At 47.7% G+C, this 21,184-nt stretch overlaps 1 protein-coding gene across 1 annotated transcript; it reads right to left on the bottom strand.

The window, feature by feature from the left end:
* Window positions 1-165: 165 nt before the first annotated feature.
* LOC119304305 (VAN3-binding protein-like) lies at window positions 166-2,097 on the bottom strand. Its single transcript, XM_037581480.1, has 6 exons — window positions 1,724-2,097; window positions 1,167-1,548; window positions 922-1,068; window positions 759-808; window positions 593-650; window positions 166-499 (listed from the first exon to the last, which is right to left on the bottom strand). The coding sequence occupies exons 1-6, from the start codon at window positions 2,069-2,071 to the stop codon at window positions 264-266; spliced, it is 1,221 nt and encodes a 406-aa protein (XP_037437377.1). The 5' UTR covers window positions 2,072-2,097; the 3' UTR covers window positions 166-263.
* Between the last annotated feature and the right edge of the window lie 19,087 nt (window positions 2,098-21,184).

The following is a 21,184-nucleotide window of genomic DNA, read 5'->3' as shown; positions in this document are numbered from 1 at the left end:
ACATTATTCGTTAATTAAGTACTACCTCCGTTAGTTTTTATAAGACGTTCAGCGTCTTATAAAAACTAACGGAGGGAGTAATATACTCACGTCGAGCCATTAGGTGTATCTTGACCTGGGTTGATGTTATGAGAATAATCAAGCAATAATCCATACCTCTTGCCAAAAACATAATTTGTTGTTTATTGCAGACACTGATAGTGCAAGGCACTTGTCCTAAAATCCTAATACACCCTCTGTCCTGCAAAATTTGTATTCATGTACTAACTGCACCAGTTGAGTTTTAGTGTTTCTAGCCTGTGCCCTACTTGGTCAGCTACATCAACCTGCTGGAGCAGATTTTGCACGCCATGAACCCAGCTCTGTTTACTGGTGCTGCTCTCACACTTGAACTCAATCAGGCCCTGTGCTGTACTCAAGCCAAAGCAGCATGTCTCTGGTAAACGTTTCCCTGGCTCAGTCCACTCTGGGAGCTCACTGTATACCCCATAAACCACACCTGTAAGTATTTTCAAGCATCAGATCAGTATTCAGATTCAGGAAGCATCGACATCAGGTATTAACTGCTGAGATATGAAACAGCTAAACCTACTTTTATTGTTTTTTGATAGTGCACCTCCAATGTGTTTGCTCTTCAACTTCAATATGACCTGTAATTATCCAAACTTGCTGTTAATTCATATATGATTTTCTAGAGTTATATAAGTGTAAACCTTTTCTCCTATTACAAATGAAGCTCTGAAGGCAAATTGCCCTACCTGTGACCTCTTGTTGATGTAGATTGATACCCGTCTCTTGTGTAAATCCCCTGATTCAGGGACAAAAGTTTGCGTGTCAGGTCTCTTGATCATGCTTCAGAAGTTCAGATTTTATTGTCAGCAGAATGTAATTAAATGCTCTCAATAGTTTATTAGCTCTCACCTTTTCTTGTTCGTTTTAGTAGCTTGCCTTCCTTGCACCAGATATCAGGACTCCAGGACAGAGGGGCCTTCTCATAAGGACTGACGCTTGCATTGCTTCTGGCCTCGCGCTGGACCCTCTTCTTCAGCGTCGCAGTTCCTCTCAAAGCTTTGCACGCAATATCATCAGGAGGCACACAATTCAGCCGTTTATCATGTAACAGCAGATGAATTTCAGTGTGATGACAATTTATGGGGATTTCTCACCTGTCGCTGCGGCCGCTGTGAGCGTCATCAGATCACCCGGGCCCGTGACACCAACCGCAGAGCGGACAGCAGAGGACACCTGCTCATGACCAGCCCCTGCAAGCTGGGCCGCCTCAGCGCAGTGCGAAGCCAGCAGCTTGGTGGCCGACGCCATGGCTGCAGCTATCTTGGAGTCTTGGTTGTCCCGGCTGGTGGCCGCGGTGACGGCGGCAACCGCGGCGGATACCTGGGCAACGGAGACCATGGCATGTGCCTGGGCCAGGTCGGCTCGCGCCTTCTCCTTTCTGCCGTGCTTGGCGGTCTCCTTGTGCTGGAAGTACCATCTGGTCACTGAGTTGGAGTGGCGGTGGCAGCTGATGGAGCTCCTCCCTGTTGCATCTAGCTGCAGAGCAGAGATGGCTGGGTAAGTAACAACAAGCAGATGAGAAATGGTTACTACTTACTACTAACTCTTTTGCATCTGAATTTGTTGTTTCCAACTTGATTGACACATACATATATGTGCAGAGCAGAAAAAGAAGGGAAGAAGCAAGAGACGGTGTGGATTGATTGGTTACATGTTGTTGGCGCTGGAGCTGGTGACCGGAAGCGGCAGGGGAGGCGACGAGCTCGTAGGAGGACGTCTCCGTATCCGGTATGGTGGCCGTGCGTGGTGGAAGAAGAGTGTCGACGGGGGCGAGGAAGCTCCGCTTGGTGGCCCCTTTGAGCCGCAGGGCCTTGGATATCTCCTCGGCGGAGACGCTCCAGGACCTGGACAGGTATTCCATGGGCTCAACGGGGGTCTGCGGCGGAGGCACGGCCGCTGCAGTCGATGACGCAGGCATCTGCTCATCCATGCCGTGAAGGGCGAGAAGGAGAGCAGGAGGCATGCCCGGCCGTCTCTTGCAAACTCTCTCCATCTCCATGGTGAATGGCAACCAAGCAGCAGAGTGTGAGTGTCCTTGTTGGGCACCAGGCGTAGGCTAGCCAGGGTTATATGGGAGGAGGGAGAGGGAGGAGCAGATCACAGGGTCAGCTGCAATGTATGGTACGGTGATGGCGATGCATGCGCGATCGAGGGGACAGGAGGGGGACAAGTGAGCCCCAGGTAATCTTTTCTGCCTTGTCTCTCCCACCTCTACCCCGTTGGTTGCTGCATCTGTTAATCCGTCATGCATGCATGCATCTGGGAGGGAGGTTGTTAGGATAGTCATAGTGGGAGTAACTTATACTAGTGTCATGCATATATAGACTACGACGGGAGCAAAATTTATACCAATGAATTCGTATTCAAAAGAACTTTTCAATTATATAATTTTTGCTCCCTCCGCAGTAGGTCTTGTTGGTTAAATTTATAGTCAAAGTTGAATCTTGGGAAACGCGGACACACTAAGTTTTTGAACGGAGGGAGTATGTGTTACCGTATAACATAACGCAGCCCAAGGTAAAATGAATGTACAACCTAATAATAAATAAAACCATCTATCTATCTATCGATGATACCACGTGTACATTAGTTTGCACTATGAAGACACTATAACTATAAGATGAGGAGGAGAATCAGGTGGTGATAAGACTAGGTTGTCGTTTGCAGCAATACCTTTTGTGTCAAGAGAGAAGATGCAGCATGCCATGATGAGGCTGCAGGTGGTCCGGTCCTCCTCGCGTTGCCCGTGCGCTGCACACCTTTTCTACTGCTGCACGGAGCTCAACTAGCGAGTAATCTTATGATTTGATTTCCTTCAAAAGATGAGGGACAATTCTCCCTGCCTCTAGGTGGTTAGAAAAAGTGAAACGCCTGTGCCCACGGAAAAATGGGGGATGGAGTCTACCTACCTACCACTAATATAATGGTGAGACTAAGCTCCTCGGCTCATGTATTAGCTGGCCTTTTTATTTGTTACTCCCTCCGTTCCTAAATATTTGTCTTTTTAGAGATTTCAAATGGACTACCACATATGGATGTATATAGACATTTTTTAGAGTGTAAAACACTTACCCTTTTCTGTTGCCAAATTAAGAAAAACAGTTACCCTGACACATGGACGACGGACATATGCTTCAGTGAGTATAGTCTGTAAGAGTGTTACTATATACCACTCCCTCAAATTCATAATAAGTGCCGCATTATCAAACTAAGATTAGTTCAAAACAGCGACACTTATTTTGGATCGGAGGGAGTACTAATTTGGCAGGAGGAACCACAGAGCACTTGGCCGCATGCAGCTTTGCAGGTGCCTGCCTCTTCCTTTCGTTTCCCTGTGGATGAATGAGTAGTACCTACCGGGGTACATATGTCGTCTGTCTGTACAGCCTTCTCCTTGTGGATGCATGCAAAGGTGCCTCTCTTTTAAACGCATCTTATCTTCTATCCTCTCTTAAAAGTATGGATGGATCATCATGTCTGCCAAGGCACCAACCCCATACGTGCACTGTTTAGTTTTTCTTGTTTGTGAGGGGCAGAGGGAGCAGCCGAAGCTGCGTCCTCACTCTGTGGTGCAGTGCAGGGCAATTAGCAATGACTAGTCTTTTCTCCACTGGGATGGGAGGAGGAATCCCCACCTGTTTATTGATCTCTGTTAAAAAGAAATTGACCAGTTTATGTGAGAAACCGGATCAAAAACCATGATCCAGTTTACGAGGAAAACCGAACCGAGAACCAGCCCAGGGCAATACATCTCGCCGAGGCAACAACATGACAAACACCAAAAAAACACCCAAGTGCATAGTCACCTATAGAGTCAGGATTAGAGCTAACCCATGGTCAATTTTTTTTAGGCAACATAGATTTTTTAATGCCTGTAAATTCCCCCAAACTACCCCACGTAAAAACATCAAATATGGCTCATTTGCAAATGATCAATAGTTTGAACTCAACACTTTACGATTTAACAATCTGACAAATACTACAAATGACAATATGAGGATACACAAGATTACCAAATAACAACACGGGGATGACATGATGCATCAATTCGAGTTCAATCACAATCAATACATACGCAACTCTACTCCATTCATTTCGGAATATAAGGTGTACCTATTTTCGTGCAAGTCAAACTTGTGTATGTTTGACCAAGAGTATAGAATAAAATATCAACATCTACAATACAAAATAAATAAATCTAGAAATACTTTTCGTGACGGACCTAACGATAGAAATTTTGTACCGTAGATATTGATATTTTTTTCTAAATTTTTTGGTCAAACATGCACATGTTTGACTTTTGAAAAAACTAATGCACCTTATATTTTGAAACGGAGGTATTTCAATTCAGTTTAAGGTAAATGTTCAATGCATCAATTGATTCGTTTATTTACAAAAATAAATCTTTTCGTCCAAAGCAACTAGGAACAGTTCCTGCTCAGGTAGGCGAGCAGCTGCACGAGACCGTAGTCCCGCATTCTTGACGTCGACAACTTGAAGTCAGAGCCCGACCATTGGCGCAAGAAGAGTCACAACAGCAGGACTGCAGATGTGGAGCATTGCTAGTCCGCCACCATGCCATGCATTGGGGGGACATGGCGTGATCGCAGGGCCTGGTCATGGTGTGCCTCGCGGAATCTTTGCGCACCATCGCCCTCCGCCATCGCCAAGGGCAACACCAGAGAAAAAGGAGAACAACCACCATATCCAGATATGATGGAGCACCTTCTCATACAAGGATGATTTTCGAGCCGATGAACCGTACCACCGCAAGCGACGCGATCGAGTGTTTGTTGAGAGGATAGTAGTTACGGGTGCATGAAGCCACCTGACGATTGATTTCTGTGTGTGTGGCCTGATCGATGCAACAGTCACATTTTCAATAGTTTGTGGTAAAAATAGTCATGTTATCAACCAACAACTCATTATACTCACAGTCTCTCTCTTTCAATTAACTCATCTTCTTTATCATTGCAAAACTCAGGTAAACATAAGCACCCAACAACGCGAATACGAATCCATGCCTATGTTCCTTGGAATTTATTTTTCAAACAGAAATATGGATCCCAAACTCAGGTCTCTTTGGCAATTTACAAAACCCTTACTCTCTCTGTTAATTATTTTTTAACAAATTTGCACATGACCACCCCCTCCCCCTTTATTTTGACATTTTAACGCGAATTAACCCAGTTAGCATTTTTTCATCTAGATTACCCACTTAGAGAGAGTTTCACCAGTTTTTTTGTCCCCCCTTTAAAACTTTTTATGTTGCAGATAGTTCTTTTGGTGGTTCTTTTCTGGACAAAGCTTCAATGGGGTTACGTCTACTATGACGCAACGCCCAGAAGCAAATGCGGTGAATAAGAATAAGGTGAATGCAATGAACACAGAGTTGAGTGACATGAATAATAGTCATCAAGGCGAGGCAATAGGGAAGAAACCGTGTCTAGCTAATCAATTCAATTGATTAGGACACCAGTCCACCAGGGTTCAAATCCTGGTGCTTGCATTTATTTCTGGATTTATTTTAGAATTTCCGGCGATGCGCATTCAGTGGGAAGAGACGTTCCCATCGACGACGAGGTGCCTACGGTGACTTCGTAAATTTGAAGATGATATGCCGGCTCAGTCTTTCAAAGGTGCTCATAGAGGTAGGATGCGCGTGTGTGCGTTTATAGAGATGAGTATATGCACGTGTATATGAACGCTTGTGTCTGTACTGATGTTAAAAAAAACTGATTAGGACACCGAGAAAAACGTGAGGAGAAATATTGTGACGTGACGCGCCACATGTACCTAGTGGTCGGGACCTACATGATAGATCACTACATGGGATATCTGGCAAACGAACACCAAATAGGGTAAAACCTAATAGAACATTCGCTAAATAGGGCAATTAGGATGAAAAGCTTTTAAATAGTGCAACTTGCTCGAAATATGTTAAAGCAGGGGGTAAAAAACGAAATTTCACTCTAATCTAATAAAGGTAAGGGTATGTACAATGATTGATAAGACGGTCTTATCTTACACCCACCATCCAATTAAGATATGACAATAAAACATAACGTACAATGGGTTATATGTTAGTCTTATCTCTGTTCCTAAATTTATGGTGAGACAAACTGTGCTAAGAGATCATCTCTTGATTAAAATAAGACAAAACTCTTTTTTCATTTCTCTCTCCTCCACCTCAGCAATGATAAGGCTAAAATATAACCATTATACATGCCCTAAAGAGGGATTTGGCGTATGCTAAAAAAAACAGAGAGGGATTTGGCGGAGAGCAGTTATGCTATGACTTTTCCTAAGAGCATCTCCAACAGGTGCTGCAAAAGACGCGCCCGCGCGGTAAAATTTGGGTTTAGAGCGCGCCGGCTGGTTCCGCGCGCTCTAGCGGTGGCGGGAAGTTACCGCGCGCGGAAAGCGTTTGCGCGCGCGCGGGAGAAAGCGGCACGCGACGCGGTAGATTTGGCGCGCCGCTTCGCGCGCGCCTATAAAATGCCGCGCTCGCCACGCGCACAGACACAGCCACGCGCCCTCCCCTCGCAACCTCGCCGCTTCGCCGCTTTCCGCGCCACCATGCCGCCGCGCCGCCGGGGTTCGTCGGGCTACCGCGGCGTCTGGGAGCGCCCCAACGGCTGGTACTCCGCCGAAATCCGGTCCGGCGACGTCTGGCTCGGCCTCGGGTCGTTCCGGAGCGCGTACGAGGCGGCCCGCGCGTACAACGCGGCGGCGTGGCGGTTGGATAGGCCCCGAACGCAGATGAACTTCCGGAACGTCTTCACGCACGAGCAGGCGCAGCGCGTCGCCCCTCCGCCGCGTCTCATCACCGACATGGACCGTGCCGACCACGCTCGGCGCTGCCGCCGACTCCCCATCGCCGAGGAGGACGAGCGAGCCATGGCAGAGTGGCGCCGTCGCCACCCGGAGGACGTCGCCGACGAGCGTGCCTACTGGGCGGAGAGGACGGCAAGACGCCGCACGGAGCGGGCGGACCGGCGTCGGGGGAAGGCATTGACGAATGCGCAGTGCGGCATCGTTTCAGCAGGTGGGAGGTCGATCTTCACGTCAGACGATGAACGTTGGGACGACATTTGACTCGATACCTCGGACAACACCGACGAGGATGATGATGGTGATGATGGTGGTAGCGATTTGGAGTAGTTTCTATCTAGTATACCGTAGTAGTTTCTATCTACTTGCACCATAGTTCTATCTATCTATGTTTTCGAACTATCTATCTAGTTGCACCGATGTAAAATACCTTTGTATCGTTTATCTTTATTTTTTATCTATGCAATTTATCTTATTATGCTTCCGAAAATATTGTCGCGCGCGCTGCATTTTTAGCGTGCTGCTGGAGTAGCGCACGCGCTGCATTTTAGCGCGGCTGCTGGAGCCAGTGCTGCGCGCTGCGTCAAATCAGGCGATGCGCGCGCGGCAAATCTGTTTTTTGCGCGCGGCGCGTCCGGCGCATGTTGGAGATGCTCTAAGAGAAGTGTCTCATTGGGCTACGGCTAGCATCAGACTCCGACTCAACCTCTAACAACATATAGATCGATAGCGATGAGAGATCCATATATATGCATGACATCTCGTTCCATCGAGCCAATCAAGATCGTCATGGCGCCGTCGCAGCCGCGGAACAAGACCTCGTCGGCGCACCGGTCGGCGTTCCTCCGGGGCGAGCACCGCTTCGACATCGTCGGCTACCGCGCGCGCAAGGACCTCGGCGTCCGCAACACCGTCCGGTCCGCCGACTTCCAGACCGGCGGCTGCACCTGGGCCCTCATCTGCTGCTTCGACCACCCCTATCCTTACGCCCTGGAGAGGCTGAGGCTCATGTGCGAGAAGATACTCGCAGACAACATGGACGCCAAATCTGTGATGACGACACTGATGCTGGTGCACGGCCGAGACAGCTGCCGGCAGCTAGAGGCCGTCTGCGTGGAGTACATGACGTCCGACCCCAACGTCCACGCCGCCGTGGTGGCAACGGAGGAGTACAAGGAGCTCAAGGAAAGCTGTGGCGTCTTTGTGACCGACGTGTTAGAGAAAATATGGACGCACACCTTTGCCTTCATCATCGTCATCTTCCTCCTCCTCAATGGCCAATGGCGGCTGCACTCAGCAGCCACAAAAGAGCGCGTCCATGTTTAACTCGTCGGAGACGTTCAAAGGCACGCACGAGTTCAGGATCCCAAACTTGAGTGCCATGCAGAGGAGGTTCGGCGTGGACGAATGCATCCGATCTGGGACGTTCCAAATCGGCGGCCACGGCTGGGTTATTCTCGTGTACCCGTCAGGAATCCGCGGGCACGGGCACGACGACAAGGAGGAAGACCAAGAGAAACACATAGGCGTGTTCCTCGAGATGATAACTAGTCCTCCTGGAGCTGCAGACGTGTGGGTGGCGTGCACCTTGAAGGTGGGTGGCTGCAGCGGACCGGTTCGGCCTGGAGAGGATGAAGGCCATGTGCGAGAACATACTGTGCGAGCACGTCACGGCAAAGAATGTGGTGGGCACGTTGAAGCTGGCGGACCACCACCTTTGCCAGGGGCTCAAGGACTTCTGCATGGAGCACATTTCGCAGCCGCATGTGCTCGAGCAAGTGGTGGGAACTAAGGGTTTCAAGGATCTCAAAACCACATGTCCATCGCTTCTAGAGGAGATCATCATCAAAATCTCCAAATTGTCGTCGTCGGATGGGTAGCTCGCCTCGCTAGCTCCACAAGTATACCTATAAATCCAATTGTACATGCACTCAATGCAATTTGTAACGTCCACATTGTCTCAACATTTTTGAGGTATGAACATTTTGACATTGATCATTAGTTATACTTGAACCCCTGCCGGCCTCTGGAACTTTGGGCGTGTTGTCGCATCTAAGTCCACCCCCCGCTACTGGTATCTCGATTTGATCATGAATCCCAGGCCTTAAGCTTTAACTTAACTAGATGATGCTTCGTGTGTTGCTATAGAAATTGATTGCAATAAATCTCAATGAAATTTGATTGTATGGCATAACTATTTTGATTATTTATTGTATTTCCTTTGGTGCATTTTTAGAACATTCCAACTTTGTCTCCACAACGGAGGAAAAACAAACAGCAGGAGGTCACACATAACTAAGTTTCAACACACCCTTTATTCCGTGGCTCTGTTTATTATCTTTCCCAGTGCTACTAGATGCAGCGAGATGGTTGAGATTTGCGTGAATTCTATGTTGCCCACCAATTAATCTAATGATGAGATTGGTTGACGCAGAAAAGCACCACCAAGATATTGGAAGTACCTTTACTTTGTATTTGATGATTTCTCTTACGGATGGTAGTGGTTTGATACTAATCATCAACTTACGCCCGAAACGCAACAACCAAAGACTAACTAGGTGGCATACAACCAGATTGATGTGTGATAGAAAATATGGGGCAATACATGCACGACTCAAATTGATGTGTGTTAGATAATAACGAGAATAAACGAGACAGAGAGAGCACACGGATTTTTTACGTGGAAACCCTTGCGGGAGAAAACCACGTATGCACGAAGGCGCAATCACTATGAGGAGGAGTATTACAAGCACGAGACGACAGGCCGTCTGAGGTGCGACTACATGGGGTATATATGAGGGACAACACATAGGAGTCCTTATAGGACAAGTAAACAAGTTGTACTCGTACACGTCGGTACCAACGCAAAAGGCCCACACCGTATGTACTACGTCTAGTCCAATACGGTACTAGAATTTGGATCATAATTTAACAATCTCCACCTTGAGCCAAATTCCCTCCAGTAGTCGAAGAAAATGAATAACTCCATCCAAATCAGTTTAAACACCTTGTGCGTCAAAGTTCATAGGACTAGTGAGAAATACCAACTAAGCCTGAGCAAAGCTCAAACTTATTGGTCGGAACTGGCTTTGTCATCATATCAGCAGGATTATCATGAGTACTTATCTTGCATACCTTCAAATCACCTTCAGCAACAACATTTCGAATATAGTGATATCTGACATCAATGTGCTTTGTTCTCTCATGATACATTGGATTCTTTGTAAGATATATAGCACTTTGACTGTCACTAAATACGGTAGGGCAAGATGAGTCTCCACAAAGCTCAGTGTACAAACCTCTCGACCAGATAGCTTCTTTGCATGCCTCAGAAATAGCCATATACTCGGCATCAGTAGTGGAACAAGCCACAATAGACTACAAAGTTGCTCTCCAACTCACAGCACAACCACCAATGGTGAAAACATAACCTGTGAGTGATCTTCTCTTATCCAAATCACCAACAAAATCAGAATCAACAAAACCAACAAGTCCATCTCTAGTTTTCCCAAACTGTAAATAAGCATTAGAAGTATCACGCAGGTATCTGAAAATCCACTGAACTGCTCTCCAATGCTCTTTTTCAGGATTAGCCATGTATCTACTGACAACACTCAATGCATATGATAAATCAGGACGAGAACAAACCATGGCATACATAAGTGAACCAACTGCACTTGAATAGGGAACTCTAGACATGTACTCAATATCGGCATCCGACTTAGGACATAAAACTGATGATAATTTGAAGTGTGCAGCTAATGAAGTACTTACTGGCTTGGCATTATGCATATTAAAACGACGAAGAACTTTATTAATATATCCCTTCTGACTGAGATACACTTTTCCAGATGGTCTATCTCTGGATATTTCCATGCCAAGTATTTTCTTTGCTGCACCCAAATCCTTCATCTCAAATTCATTACTCAATTGCTTCTTTAGTTCATTAATCTCTGACATACTCTTTGCAGCAATTAGCATATCATCAACATAAAGGAGCAAATAAATAGTTGAATCTTTGACAGTTTTCAAATAAACACAACTATCATAATTAGACCTTTTGAAACCTTGAGAGAGCATAAAGGTGTCAAATCTCTTGTACCACTGTCTCGAGGATTGCTTCAATCCATAAAGAGATTTCTTTAACTTACAGACAAGCTTTTCTTTTCCAGGAATAACAAAACCTTCAGGTTGTTCCATATAAATATCCTCTTCTAATTCTCCATGTAAGAATGCAGTTTTAACATCCAATTGTTCAAGCTCAAGATCATGCATGGCAACAATACTGAGTAAAGTGCGAATAGAGCTATGCTTCACAACAGGAGAAAAGACTTCGTTATAGTCAATACCTGGAATCTAGCTATAACCTTTAGCAACTAACCTTGCTTTATATCTTGTCTCATCATTAGGAGAAACACCTTCTTTCCTCTTGAAAACCCACTTGCAATGAATAGGTTTCTTCTCTCTATGTAATCTTACTAAATCCCAAGTGCCATTCTTTTCAAGTGATTCCATCTCATCATGCATAGCAGTCATCCACTTATTACTATCACTAGAAATAATAGCCTCGGAATATGAAGAAGGCTCAACATTACCTTCAATTTCTTCTGCAACAGATAAAGCAAAAGAAACAATATTGCATTCTTCAATTAACCTGTCAGGTTTATTACTATCCCGTCTAACTCTGTCACGTGCAAGATTCCAACTGGGTGGAACAATAGGCTGATTTGGAGTGGGAGTGACATGTTCATCATTAACGACGGGTTCATCATGTGCATCAACAATTTCATTACGAGATGTATCACCTGAATCAATAACATGCTCCACCTGAACAGTAGGCTGCTGAATAGGAGGCTGTTGTTCACTCTCAACAGGAACATTAGTAGATGAAACATCATGTAACATAGCAATTCATTAAAGATAACATTTCTGCTCATAACAACCTTCTGGGTTTCAGGAGTCCATAATTTAAAACCTTTAACACCAGACTTATAACCAAGAAAGATGCACTTAATAGCCCTAGGCTCCAATTTTTCATTATCAACATGAGCATAAGCAGTGCAACCAAAAACTCTCAACTGTGAATAATCAGCAGGTGAACCAGACCATACCTCAATTGGAGTTTTCTTATTAAGAGCAATAGATGGTGAACGGTTAATGAGATAACAAGCAGTGGAAGCGGCCTCAGCCTAAAAATGCCTATGCAAACCTGCATTGGACAACATGCAACGGGCTCTGGAAATAATGGTCCTGTTCATACGTTCAGCAACACCGTTTTGTTGAGGAGTATAAGGAACGGTTTAATGTCTGACAATGCCTTCAGACTTGCAATAATTCTTAAATTGCTTAGAACAGAATTCCATACCATTATTAGTGCGAAGTATTTTTACCTTATTTTCAGTTTATCTTTCAATCATAATCTTCCACTCCTTAAATGCTGAGAATGCTTCATATTTATGCTTCAAGAAATAAGGCCAAACTTTTCTCGAATAATCATCAATAATAGTCAACATGTAACTAGCACCACCTAGTGACTTCTTGCGAGATGGTCCCCATAAATCAGAATGCACATAATCAAGAATACCTTTGGTTGTATGAGTCGAAGTGTTGAACTTCACCCTCTTGTGCTTGCCGAAGATACAATGCTCACAAAATTTAATTTACCAGGTTCATATCCATCAAGAAGACCTCTCTTATTTAACTCTGCCAAACCAAGTTCACTCATATGTCCAAGACGCATATGCCAAAGGTTAGCAGCATCACAATCAGAATTCTTTGAAATAGCTGGAGTAGCATTACCTGAAACGGTAGAACCTCAAAGGTAATAAAGACCATTGGTCGAACTTAAGTCACCTTTCATCACAATAAGGGAACCTTTGGTGACTTTCAAAACACTATCTCCACCTGAATACTTGTATCCCTTTGCATCAAGGGCACTCATAGAAATAAGATTTCTCTTCATCTTCGAAATATACCGAACATCTGTCAAAGTTCTGATTATGCCATCAAACATCTTGATTCGAATAGAACCTATGCTTTCAATCTTGCATGATGAATTATCAAAACCCAAAACGGAACCAGCAGAAGTTGTGGAATCAAAAGTATTAAACCAATCTCTATGTGGACACATATGGAAAGTGCATGCAGTGTCAAGTACCCACTCATCATTGGTCTCAACACATCCAGCAATAACGACAAGAGCATCATCGGAACTATCATCACGAGCAACGTTAGCAGATTTTTCACCTTGTTTGTTACCTTTCCTCTTTTCTTTATTTTGCAACTTGAAACACTCTGAGATGTCATGCCCATCTCTCTTGCAATACCTGCAATATTTCTTGTCTCTGGATTGCGACCGACCCCTGTAGCCGTTTTTACTTTTGTCTTTGTTTCCATTATTGGAGTTCTTCTCCTTTGTCCTGCCACGAACAGATAATCCCTCGGCTTGGGATGAACTCGAACCATCATGAGGCACCATTAATTTCATCTTCTCCTTAGAGTTCAAAGCTTCATAAACTTTATGAAGTGTGAGAGTATAACGACTGTATAATATGGTGTCTCTAAAATTGGTATAAGAACTTGGCAGTGAACAAAGTAACATTAAAGCAATATCTTCCTCTTCATACTTAACCTCCATCACAGCTAGATCGGATATAATCTCCTTAAATTCTGAAACATGATTCAAAACATTACCTCCCTCGGGTAACCTGTGCAGGAATAATTTCTGCTTCAGATGCATCTTGTTGGTGAGATCTTTAGTCATGCAAATCCCTTCCAGCTTTAACCATAGAGCGGTGGCAGTTTTCTCGCTCAAAACTTCCTGCAAAATATTATTATGCAAATGGAGTTGAATTTGTAACAAAGCCTTACAATCAATTCTTTTCTCCTCAGCAGTCCAGTCCTCAATTCGGTTCTTCCCAAAATTATCCAGTGCTACATCATAGTCGTCCTGTGCCAACAACGCCCGCATCTTGACTTGCCATAGGGTAAACCTTATGTCACGATCTAGCAGCGGAAAATCGTACTTCATGGATGCCATGAGTTGATAAACTGTGCACAAAGTAGTACAAGTCGTAGAAAAATTCTTGATAGAATTAATTAATGTGGAGCAACGGAGTTGAAAAAATAGCACCTGAAAACTCTCGGTGGCTGTAGCAATTGATGATCTAGTACTCAATTAGTACTAGCTTCGTCACGTACTAGTGCGTGAGGAGTACTAGTTGAAACAGTACTTGAACGGATCAATGCCCACGCGCCAAGTATCAGCAGCAAAACAAATTGCCTCGGGACTTGATCCAACTGCAGAGCACGCGTGGACGCGTATGCACGCGAGGGCAGCTAGCGGCCTCGACGGGAATTAATCCACAGCAGACCTACTCCAGAGTTCCTGTCGGTCTCGGTTTTTACGACGGCTGCAGCACAAATCGATCTGCCTTCGAATTGACAGATCCCTGGTCGGACAGATCGCACCACGGCGGCGCGCACAGATAAAACCCTAACTCTCGTCTCAAACTCTCGTACATTTTTTAGATAATAACGAGAATAAACGAGACAGAGAGAGCACACGGATTTTTTACGTGGAAACCCTTGCGGGAGAAAACCACGGACGCACGAAGGCACAATCACTATGAGGAGGAGTATTACAAGCACGAGACGATAGGCCGTCTGAGGTGCGACTACATGGTGTATATATGAGGGGCAACACATAGGAGTCCTTATAGGACAAGTAAACGAGTTGTACTCATACATGTCGGTATCAATGCAAAAGGCCCACACCGTATGTACTACGCCTAGTCCAATACGGTACTAGAATTTGGATCACAATTTAAAAATGTGCAACATCCTAAGCCAATGAGGTTGTTGTCATTCTTTCTTACGCCGCATTTAGTGGTCGCGTTTGAGAGATCGAAATTGCCAAGCCCGGTTGTATATGCTCTTCTCTTGAAACATGCTTTCGCCCCGCCTTATAAATAAAATAACGAACCAGAGTACACGGCCGAACGATACAGTGGTGAGGAGGCACCCGGGCGCGTCAGCAAATAGTGACCGGTCATGCCTCAAAAAATGCATTCAACATCCGAATACCTCAAATTAAAAATCTCAAATCCATATAATATTACATGCAACGTGAAACCTAATCTAAGCGGAGCTCGTCCGGTTGCGCTCCCCGCTCGCCCGGCTCTGTCCTGGCCATGTCCGGCGGCCGGCTGCGCTCCTCAGAGTGTTGGTCCGGTCGCCAGCAAGGTAGGGTAGGAAATGGGACACGAGCTGGCTCACGGGACTCGAGGCACCGCCGTCTCTCATGCCCTACTCTTCCTCGTCGGAGCCCGGAACCCAAATGGTGCCGATGGACATCAAATCAATGACGGATCCGTTCGGGGACGAGCCGTCGACGTCCACCACGATGTGGTTGCGGCGCCCGGACCGCTGCGCCATATGGGGCGCCGGAGAATGCGACTCCGCCTCGCCGACGTCCACTGCTGCGAGGGCTGCCGCCGCCTCCCGCGCCCGGTGCCTTGCACGGCAGGCATGCTATGCCATGGCCTCATGGGAAGATGGTGCGTCTCGAATGTCGGCGCGCCACCGGAGGGGTTGCGCATCCGCCAGCGCCTTCGGACACCAGACGGACCGCACGGCCTCCGGCAAGGGAGCTACGGCCGGCCTAGTGCCAGATCCATGCGTCATTTGGTTGGACACAATGGATTCCCGACGGATGGAGTCCGAGCGCAGGCGTGCACAGGCCTCCTCCTGGGCGTGGTGGAGCGCAAGTCGGACGATCATCTCCTCCTTGGGGCCTCGTGGGATGAGCAGCGGCGTGGGCGGGTGCAGCCGTAGCACCTCCCGGATGACCAGGTGCAGGTACGGGAGCTCGCCGAGGGCGTGCTCCTCCATGCTGCCGCGGGCCTCCAGGGCTCGCCGCACCTCGGCCGTGGCCTTGTGCATCGCCTCCGGGTTCCTCATCAGCTCTGCCATCGCCCACTCTATGACTGTCGTCTCGCTGCCGGCGATGAATATGTCTTGCGTGCATGCGCGCGAACCCAATTACAATTTGTTAGATTGGGAAGCGTTCCTACTCCTCGATGAGGAGCCGCGTTTGATTTATATTGATATGGGCAAACAGCCATGCCTTGGCTTGTTGGGTTTCGTAGTAATTTCAAAAAAATTCCTACGCACACGCAAGATCATGGTGATGCATAGCAACGAGAGGGGAGAGTGTGATCTACGTACCCTTGTAGATCGACAACGGAAGCGTTAGCACAACGTGGTTGATGTAGTCGTACGTCTTCACGACTCGACCGATCAAGCACCGAAATTACGGCACCTCCGAGTTCTAGCACACGTTCAGCTCGATGACGATCCCCGGACTCCGATCCAGCAAAGTGTCGGGGAAGAGTTCCGTCAGCACGACGGCGTGGTGACGATCTTGATGTACTACCGTCGCAGGGCTTCGCCTAAGCACCGCTACAATATTATCGAGGACTATGGTGGAAGGGGGCACCGCACACGGCTAAGAATATGATCACGTGGATCAACTTGTGTGTCTAGGGGTGCCCCCTGCCTCCGTATATAAAGGATCAAAGGGGGGGGGGGTGCGGCCGGCTAGGGAGGCGCGCCAGGAGGAGTCCTACTCCCTCCGGGAGTAGGATTCCCCCCTTTCCTAGTTGGAATAGGATTCGGGAGGGGGAAAGAGGAGAGAGAGAAGGAAGGGGGGCGCCGACCCCCTCTCCTTGTCCTATTCGGACTAGGGGGGAGGGGCGTGCGGCCCAGCCCTGGCCACCTCTCCTCTCTTCCACTAAAGCCCACTAAGGCCCATATACCTCCCGGGGGGTTCCGGTAACCTCCCGGTACTCCGGTAAAATCCCGATTTCACCCGGAACACTTCCGATATCCAAATATAGGCTTCCAATATATCAATCTTTATGTCTCGACCATTTCGAGACTCCTCGTCATGTCCGTGATCACATCCGGGACTCCGAACAAACTTCGGTACATCAAAACTCATAAACTCATAATATAACTGTCATCGAAACCTTAAGCGTGCGGACCCTACGGGTTCGAGAACAATGTAGACATGAATGAGACACGTCTCCGGTCAATAACCAATAGCGGAACCTGGATGCTCATATTGGCTCCTACATATTCTACGAAGATCTTTTATCGGTCAGACCGCATAACAACATACGTTGTTCCTTTTGTCATCGGTATGTTACTTGCCCGAGATTTGATCGTCGGTATCTCAATACCTAGTTCAATCTCGTTACTGGCAAGTCTCTTTACTCGTTTCGTAATACATCATCTCACAAATAACTCATTAGTTGCAATGCTTGCAAGGCTTATGTGATGTGCATTACCGAGAGGGCCCAGAGATACCTCTCCGACAATCGGAGTGACAAATCCTAATCTTGAAATACGCCAACTCAACATGTACCTTTGGAGACACCTGTAGAGCACCTTTATAATCACCCATTTACGTTGTGACGTTTGGTAGCACACAAAGTGTTCCTCCGGTAAACGGGAGTTGCATAATCTCATAGTCATAGGAACATGTATAAGTCATGAAGAAAGCAATAGCAATATACTAAACGATCGGGTGCTAAGCTAATGGAATGGGTCATGTCAATCAGATCATTCACCTAATGATGTGATCCCGTTAATCAAATAACAACTCTTTGTCTATGTTAGGAAACATAACCATCTTTGATCAACGAGCTAGTCTAGTAGAGGCATACTAGTGACACTCTGTTTGTCTATGTATTCACACATGTATTATGTTTCCGGTTAATACAATTCTAGCATGAATAATAAACATTTATCATGATATAAGGAAATAAGTAATAACTTTATTATTGCCTCTAGGGCATATTTCCTTCATGGCTTACAAGCAAGAGGGAACCAATCGCATGTGACCAGGTCGTTACAGTGAGATCTCCTAGATAGCTACGGGAGAGAGGGAGAAGAAGATATGGTTGGTTGAGATTACAAGTAAAGATAAACATAAATTCTAAAACCCTCCCTTAATCTCAACTATCCTAGGTTCAGATTCCTCTTGAATTCGTCAAATGGTTTTGATGGCAGTGCCTTGGTAAATCCATCAGCTACTTGATCTTTGGAATGGATGAACCGTATCTCAAGTTTCTTGTCTGCAACTCTTTCACGTACAAAGTGAAAGTCTATTTCAATATGTTTTGTTCTGGCATGAAATACATGATTTGCAGATAAGTATGTTGCACCTAAGTTGTCACACGAAAGACATGAGACACGATTTAACTTAACTCCCAGTTCCTCAAGTAGTGACTCTAACCAAATAATCTCTGCAGTGGCATTTGCCAAAGATTTATACTCAACCTCTGTACTTGACCTTGATACTGTTGCCTGCTTTCTTGCATACCAGGAGATGAGGTTGGACCCAAAGAAGACTGCAAAGCTTCCGGTTGATTTTCTGTCATCACTACAACCTGCCCAATCAGCATCAGAAAATGCACTGACAAGTGTAGAATTAGAATGCCTGAAATTAAGGCCCAAGCTCACAGTGTGTTTTACATATCTCACAATCCTCTTGACAGCTGACCAGTGTGCAGTGGTAGGAGCATGCAGATACTGACAGACTTTGTTAGCAGCAAATGAGATATCTGGATGTGTAAGTGTCAAGTACTGTAATGCTCCAATAGTGCTTCTATACCTTGTACTTTCTATCTCTTGAAGAGGATCCCCTTCATAAGCTGAGAGTCTTTCTGAAGAGGACAATGGAGTGAGTGCAGGTTTACAGTTTTTTATTCCCATGCGAACCAGAAGCAACAAGAGCACCTTAAGGTCTGGTGAGAATTCGGGCTCGATTCCTTGCTCCTTCCTTTCGACAAGCTAAATCATGAAAGAAAGCGTCACACACATTGACGCATTGAACAAGATGTTGGTGCTAAAGCTTTGCATACACATTGACGCCAGGTTTTATTTTTCATGAGTGCAGAATATTCTTCATCTATGGCTTTCTTCCACCTTGGATCATCAAGTGCCTCATTCAGCGTTGTTGGTTCACCTGAGATACACAACATACCATATCGTATAGTGCCATCAGTACGTACTTTTGGGTGGTATACTTTCATTGTCAACATAACAATCAAGAGATCTCGATATATTCCATGCTACACACATTCGGTTCCCAAACAGAATGGTAAAGTTTATACTCTTTCACCACCAACAAGCATCAATCTATGTCTTGTCCGAAACAACGGGTGCCTCCAACTAACAACAGTCCTGGGGGAGTTTTGTTTGCAATTAATTTGATTTGATTTGAGCATGGGACTGGGCATCCCGGTTACCGGCCATGTTCTCATGAATGATGAGCGGAATCCACTCATCTTGAGAATAACCCACCTAACATAGAAGATATATACAACCCTAGTTGATACATGAGCTATTCAAGCATACAAAACAGAATTTCATTTGAAGGTTTAGAGTTTGATACATAGAAATTTACATGGAACGGCAGATAGATACCGCATATAGGAAGGTATGGTGGACTCATATGGAATAAATTTGGGGTTTATGTCGAGCTCGCCCACCGCACCCGGCAAGACCACCCAGTCAAAGTGAAACAGCAGGCTCGCGAGCGTGAGCTCGATGATGGCGAGGCCGAACGCCATCCCCGGGCACATCCTCCGGCCGGAGCCGAATGGCAGGAAGGAGAAGTCGTTGCCCCTGAAGTCCACGGCGCCCTCGCCCTCGAACCGCTCCGGCGCGTCGGGCCAGTACCGCCCGTCGCGTGCTATCGCCCATGCGTTGACAAACACCTGCGTTCCCCGCGGCACGACGTAGCCGAGCACCTGGCATGGCTCCCGGCACTCCCGCCGGATGAGCAGCGGCGTGGGCGCGTGCAGCCGCAGCGCCTCCTGGATTACCAGCTGCAGGTACGGGAGCTTGCCGAGGGCGTGCTCCTCTACGCTGCCTCGGGCCTCCAGGGCTCGCCGCACCTCGGCCGTGGCCTTGTGCATCGCCTCTGGGTTCCTCATCAGCTCTGCCATCGCCCACTCTATGACTGTCGTCTCGCTGCCGGCGCTGAATATGTCCTGCGTGCATGCGCGCGCGAACCCAATTACAATTTACAGTTGCATAGTATTTGACTAGCTACTGCACATTTTATTGTTATTTGACCGTTCTTGTTTGCTGAGACTGAGAGGATGCATGGGAGCTTCTGGTGTATAGCTAGTTAAAGAGTCTCTGGCTACTTACGAAGATGATGTTTTTGACGGCGTCCATGTCGAGCCTGCCCTCCTTGTGCATGCTTAGCAGCATATCCATCAGGTGATGGTCCTTGTTCTCGCCTCTGCCACCTTCAGTCGTCCTCTCGAGTCGCTCCCGGATGATGGTGTCGAGGATGCTGTTCCCGGTAGCGCGGATCTCCTTGGCGCGGCGCAAGCCCCCGCCGAGCCAGCCGGCAAGCCGGGACGAAGGCCACAGGTCCGCCGGGTTGAACCCCGCGGCGAGCTTCTGGGAGCGGTGGAGCGCGCGGATGAACTCCTCCCCTCGGGCTCTCGCGACCGCGTCGCCCCCGCGGGCGACCGGCCGCGCCCCGGCTCCTCCTCCGCCAGCTCCCCCTTATTCCCTCCTTCCCGCCGCCGTCGTCAGCGTTTGCCGCCGGGCCTTGCCCGGGCGACGTTGGTGGCGGCGTCCCCTGGCCTTTCCCCTCTTGGTTGCTCTCCGGCGCGGGGCGGAGGGCGCCGGGGGGTGTTCCCTAGGCAGCGGCGGTCCGGCGTGGCGGCGGGGCTTCCTGGCGCGGCGCGGGAGATCGGCTGGACAGCGGCGTCGCCGTTGGCGGCGGGGTAGCGCGGCGGCGCGGCTAGGCGGCGCCCGCTCGGCCCAGATCTGGGTCCTTTGGGCCCCATCTGGGTCTGGGCGGGCCGACGGCGGGGCGGGTCGACGGCGTGGCTTCCAGGAGGCGGGGGAGCGGCGATGGGCGTTGGGGTGCTGGCGCTGCCCTGCTGCAGCGTGGCCGGCGGGGCTTAGCGGGCCTGATTCGGGCCTGGCCGGGCCAGGGTGGCCTGGTATGCCTTGCTGCTGCGTCCGAACGGCGACCGCGACGGTGCCGGAGGCTCGAGCCTCCTGCACGACGGGGGAGGAGGTGGTTCCCTCCCACGCGGCTACGGCGCTGCTGCTCCCGTCGTCCAACGCCTCCTCTCCTTGTTCTCTTGGCCTCGTGGTGGCGATCTTAGTGAGGCGGCGTGGGTGGCGTTGCGATCGCGGTGGCGCATGCTGGTGGGCGGTGAGCTGGTTGGTTGGCTTC

The sequence above is a fragment of the Triticum dicoccoides genome, chromosome 5A, assembly GCF_002162155.2.
Source record: "Triticum dicoccoides isolate Atlit2015 ecotype Zavitan chromosome 5A, WEW_v2.0, whole genome shotgun sequence".
NCBI lineage: Eukaryota > Viridiplantae > Streptophyta > Magnoliopsida > Poales > Poaceae > Triticum > Triticum dicoccoides.
The sequence above is the reverse complement of the archived record's forward strand: the minus strand, read 5'-3'. Positions and strand labels throughout refer to the sequence as shown.

What these genes read in the sequence shown, in the direction of transcription:
- LOC119304305 (XM_037581480.1), bottom strand. Translation starts at nt 2,071, where the DNA reads ATGGAGATGGAGAGAGTTTGCAAGAGACGGCCGGGCATGCCTCCTGCT. An exon ending in AGCTCCAGCGCCAACAACAT is followed by an intron (nt 1,549 to 1,723) that starts GTAACCAATCAA and finishes TCTGCTCTGCAG; the next exon opens with CTAGATGCAACAGGGAGGAG. An exon ending in ACTAAAACGAACAAGAAAAG is followed by an intron (nt 809 to 921) that starts GTGAGAGCTAAT and finishes TCCCTGAATCAG; the next exon opens with GGGATTTACACAAGAGACGG.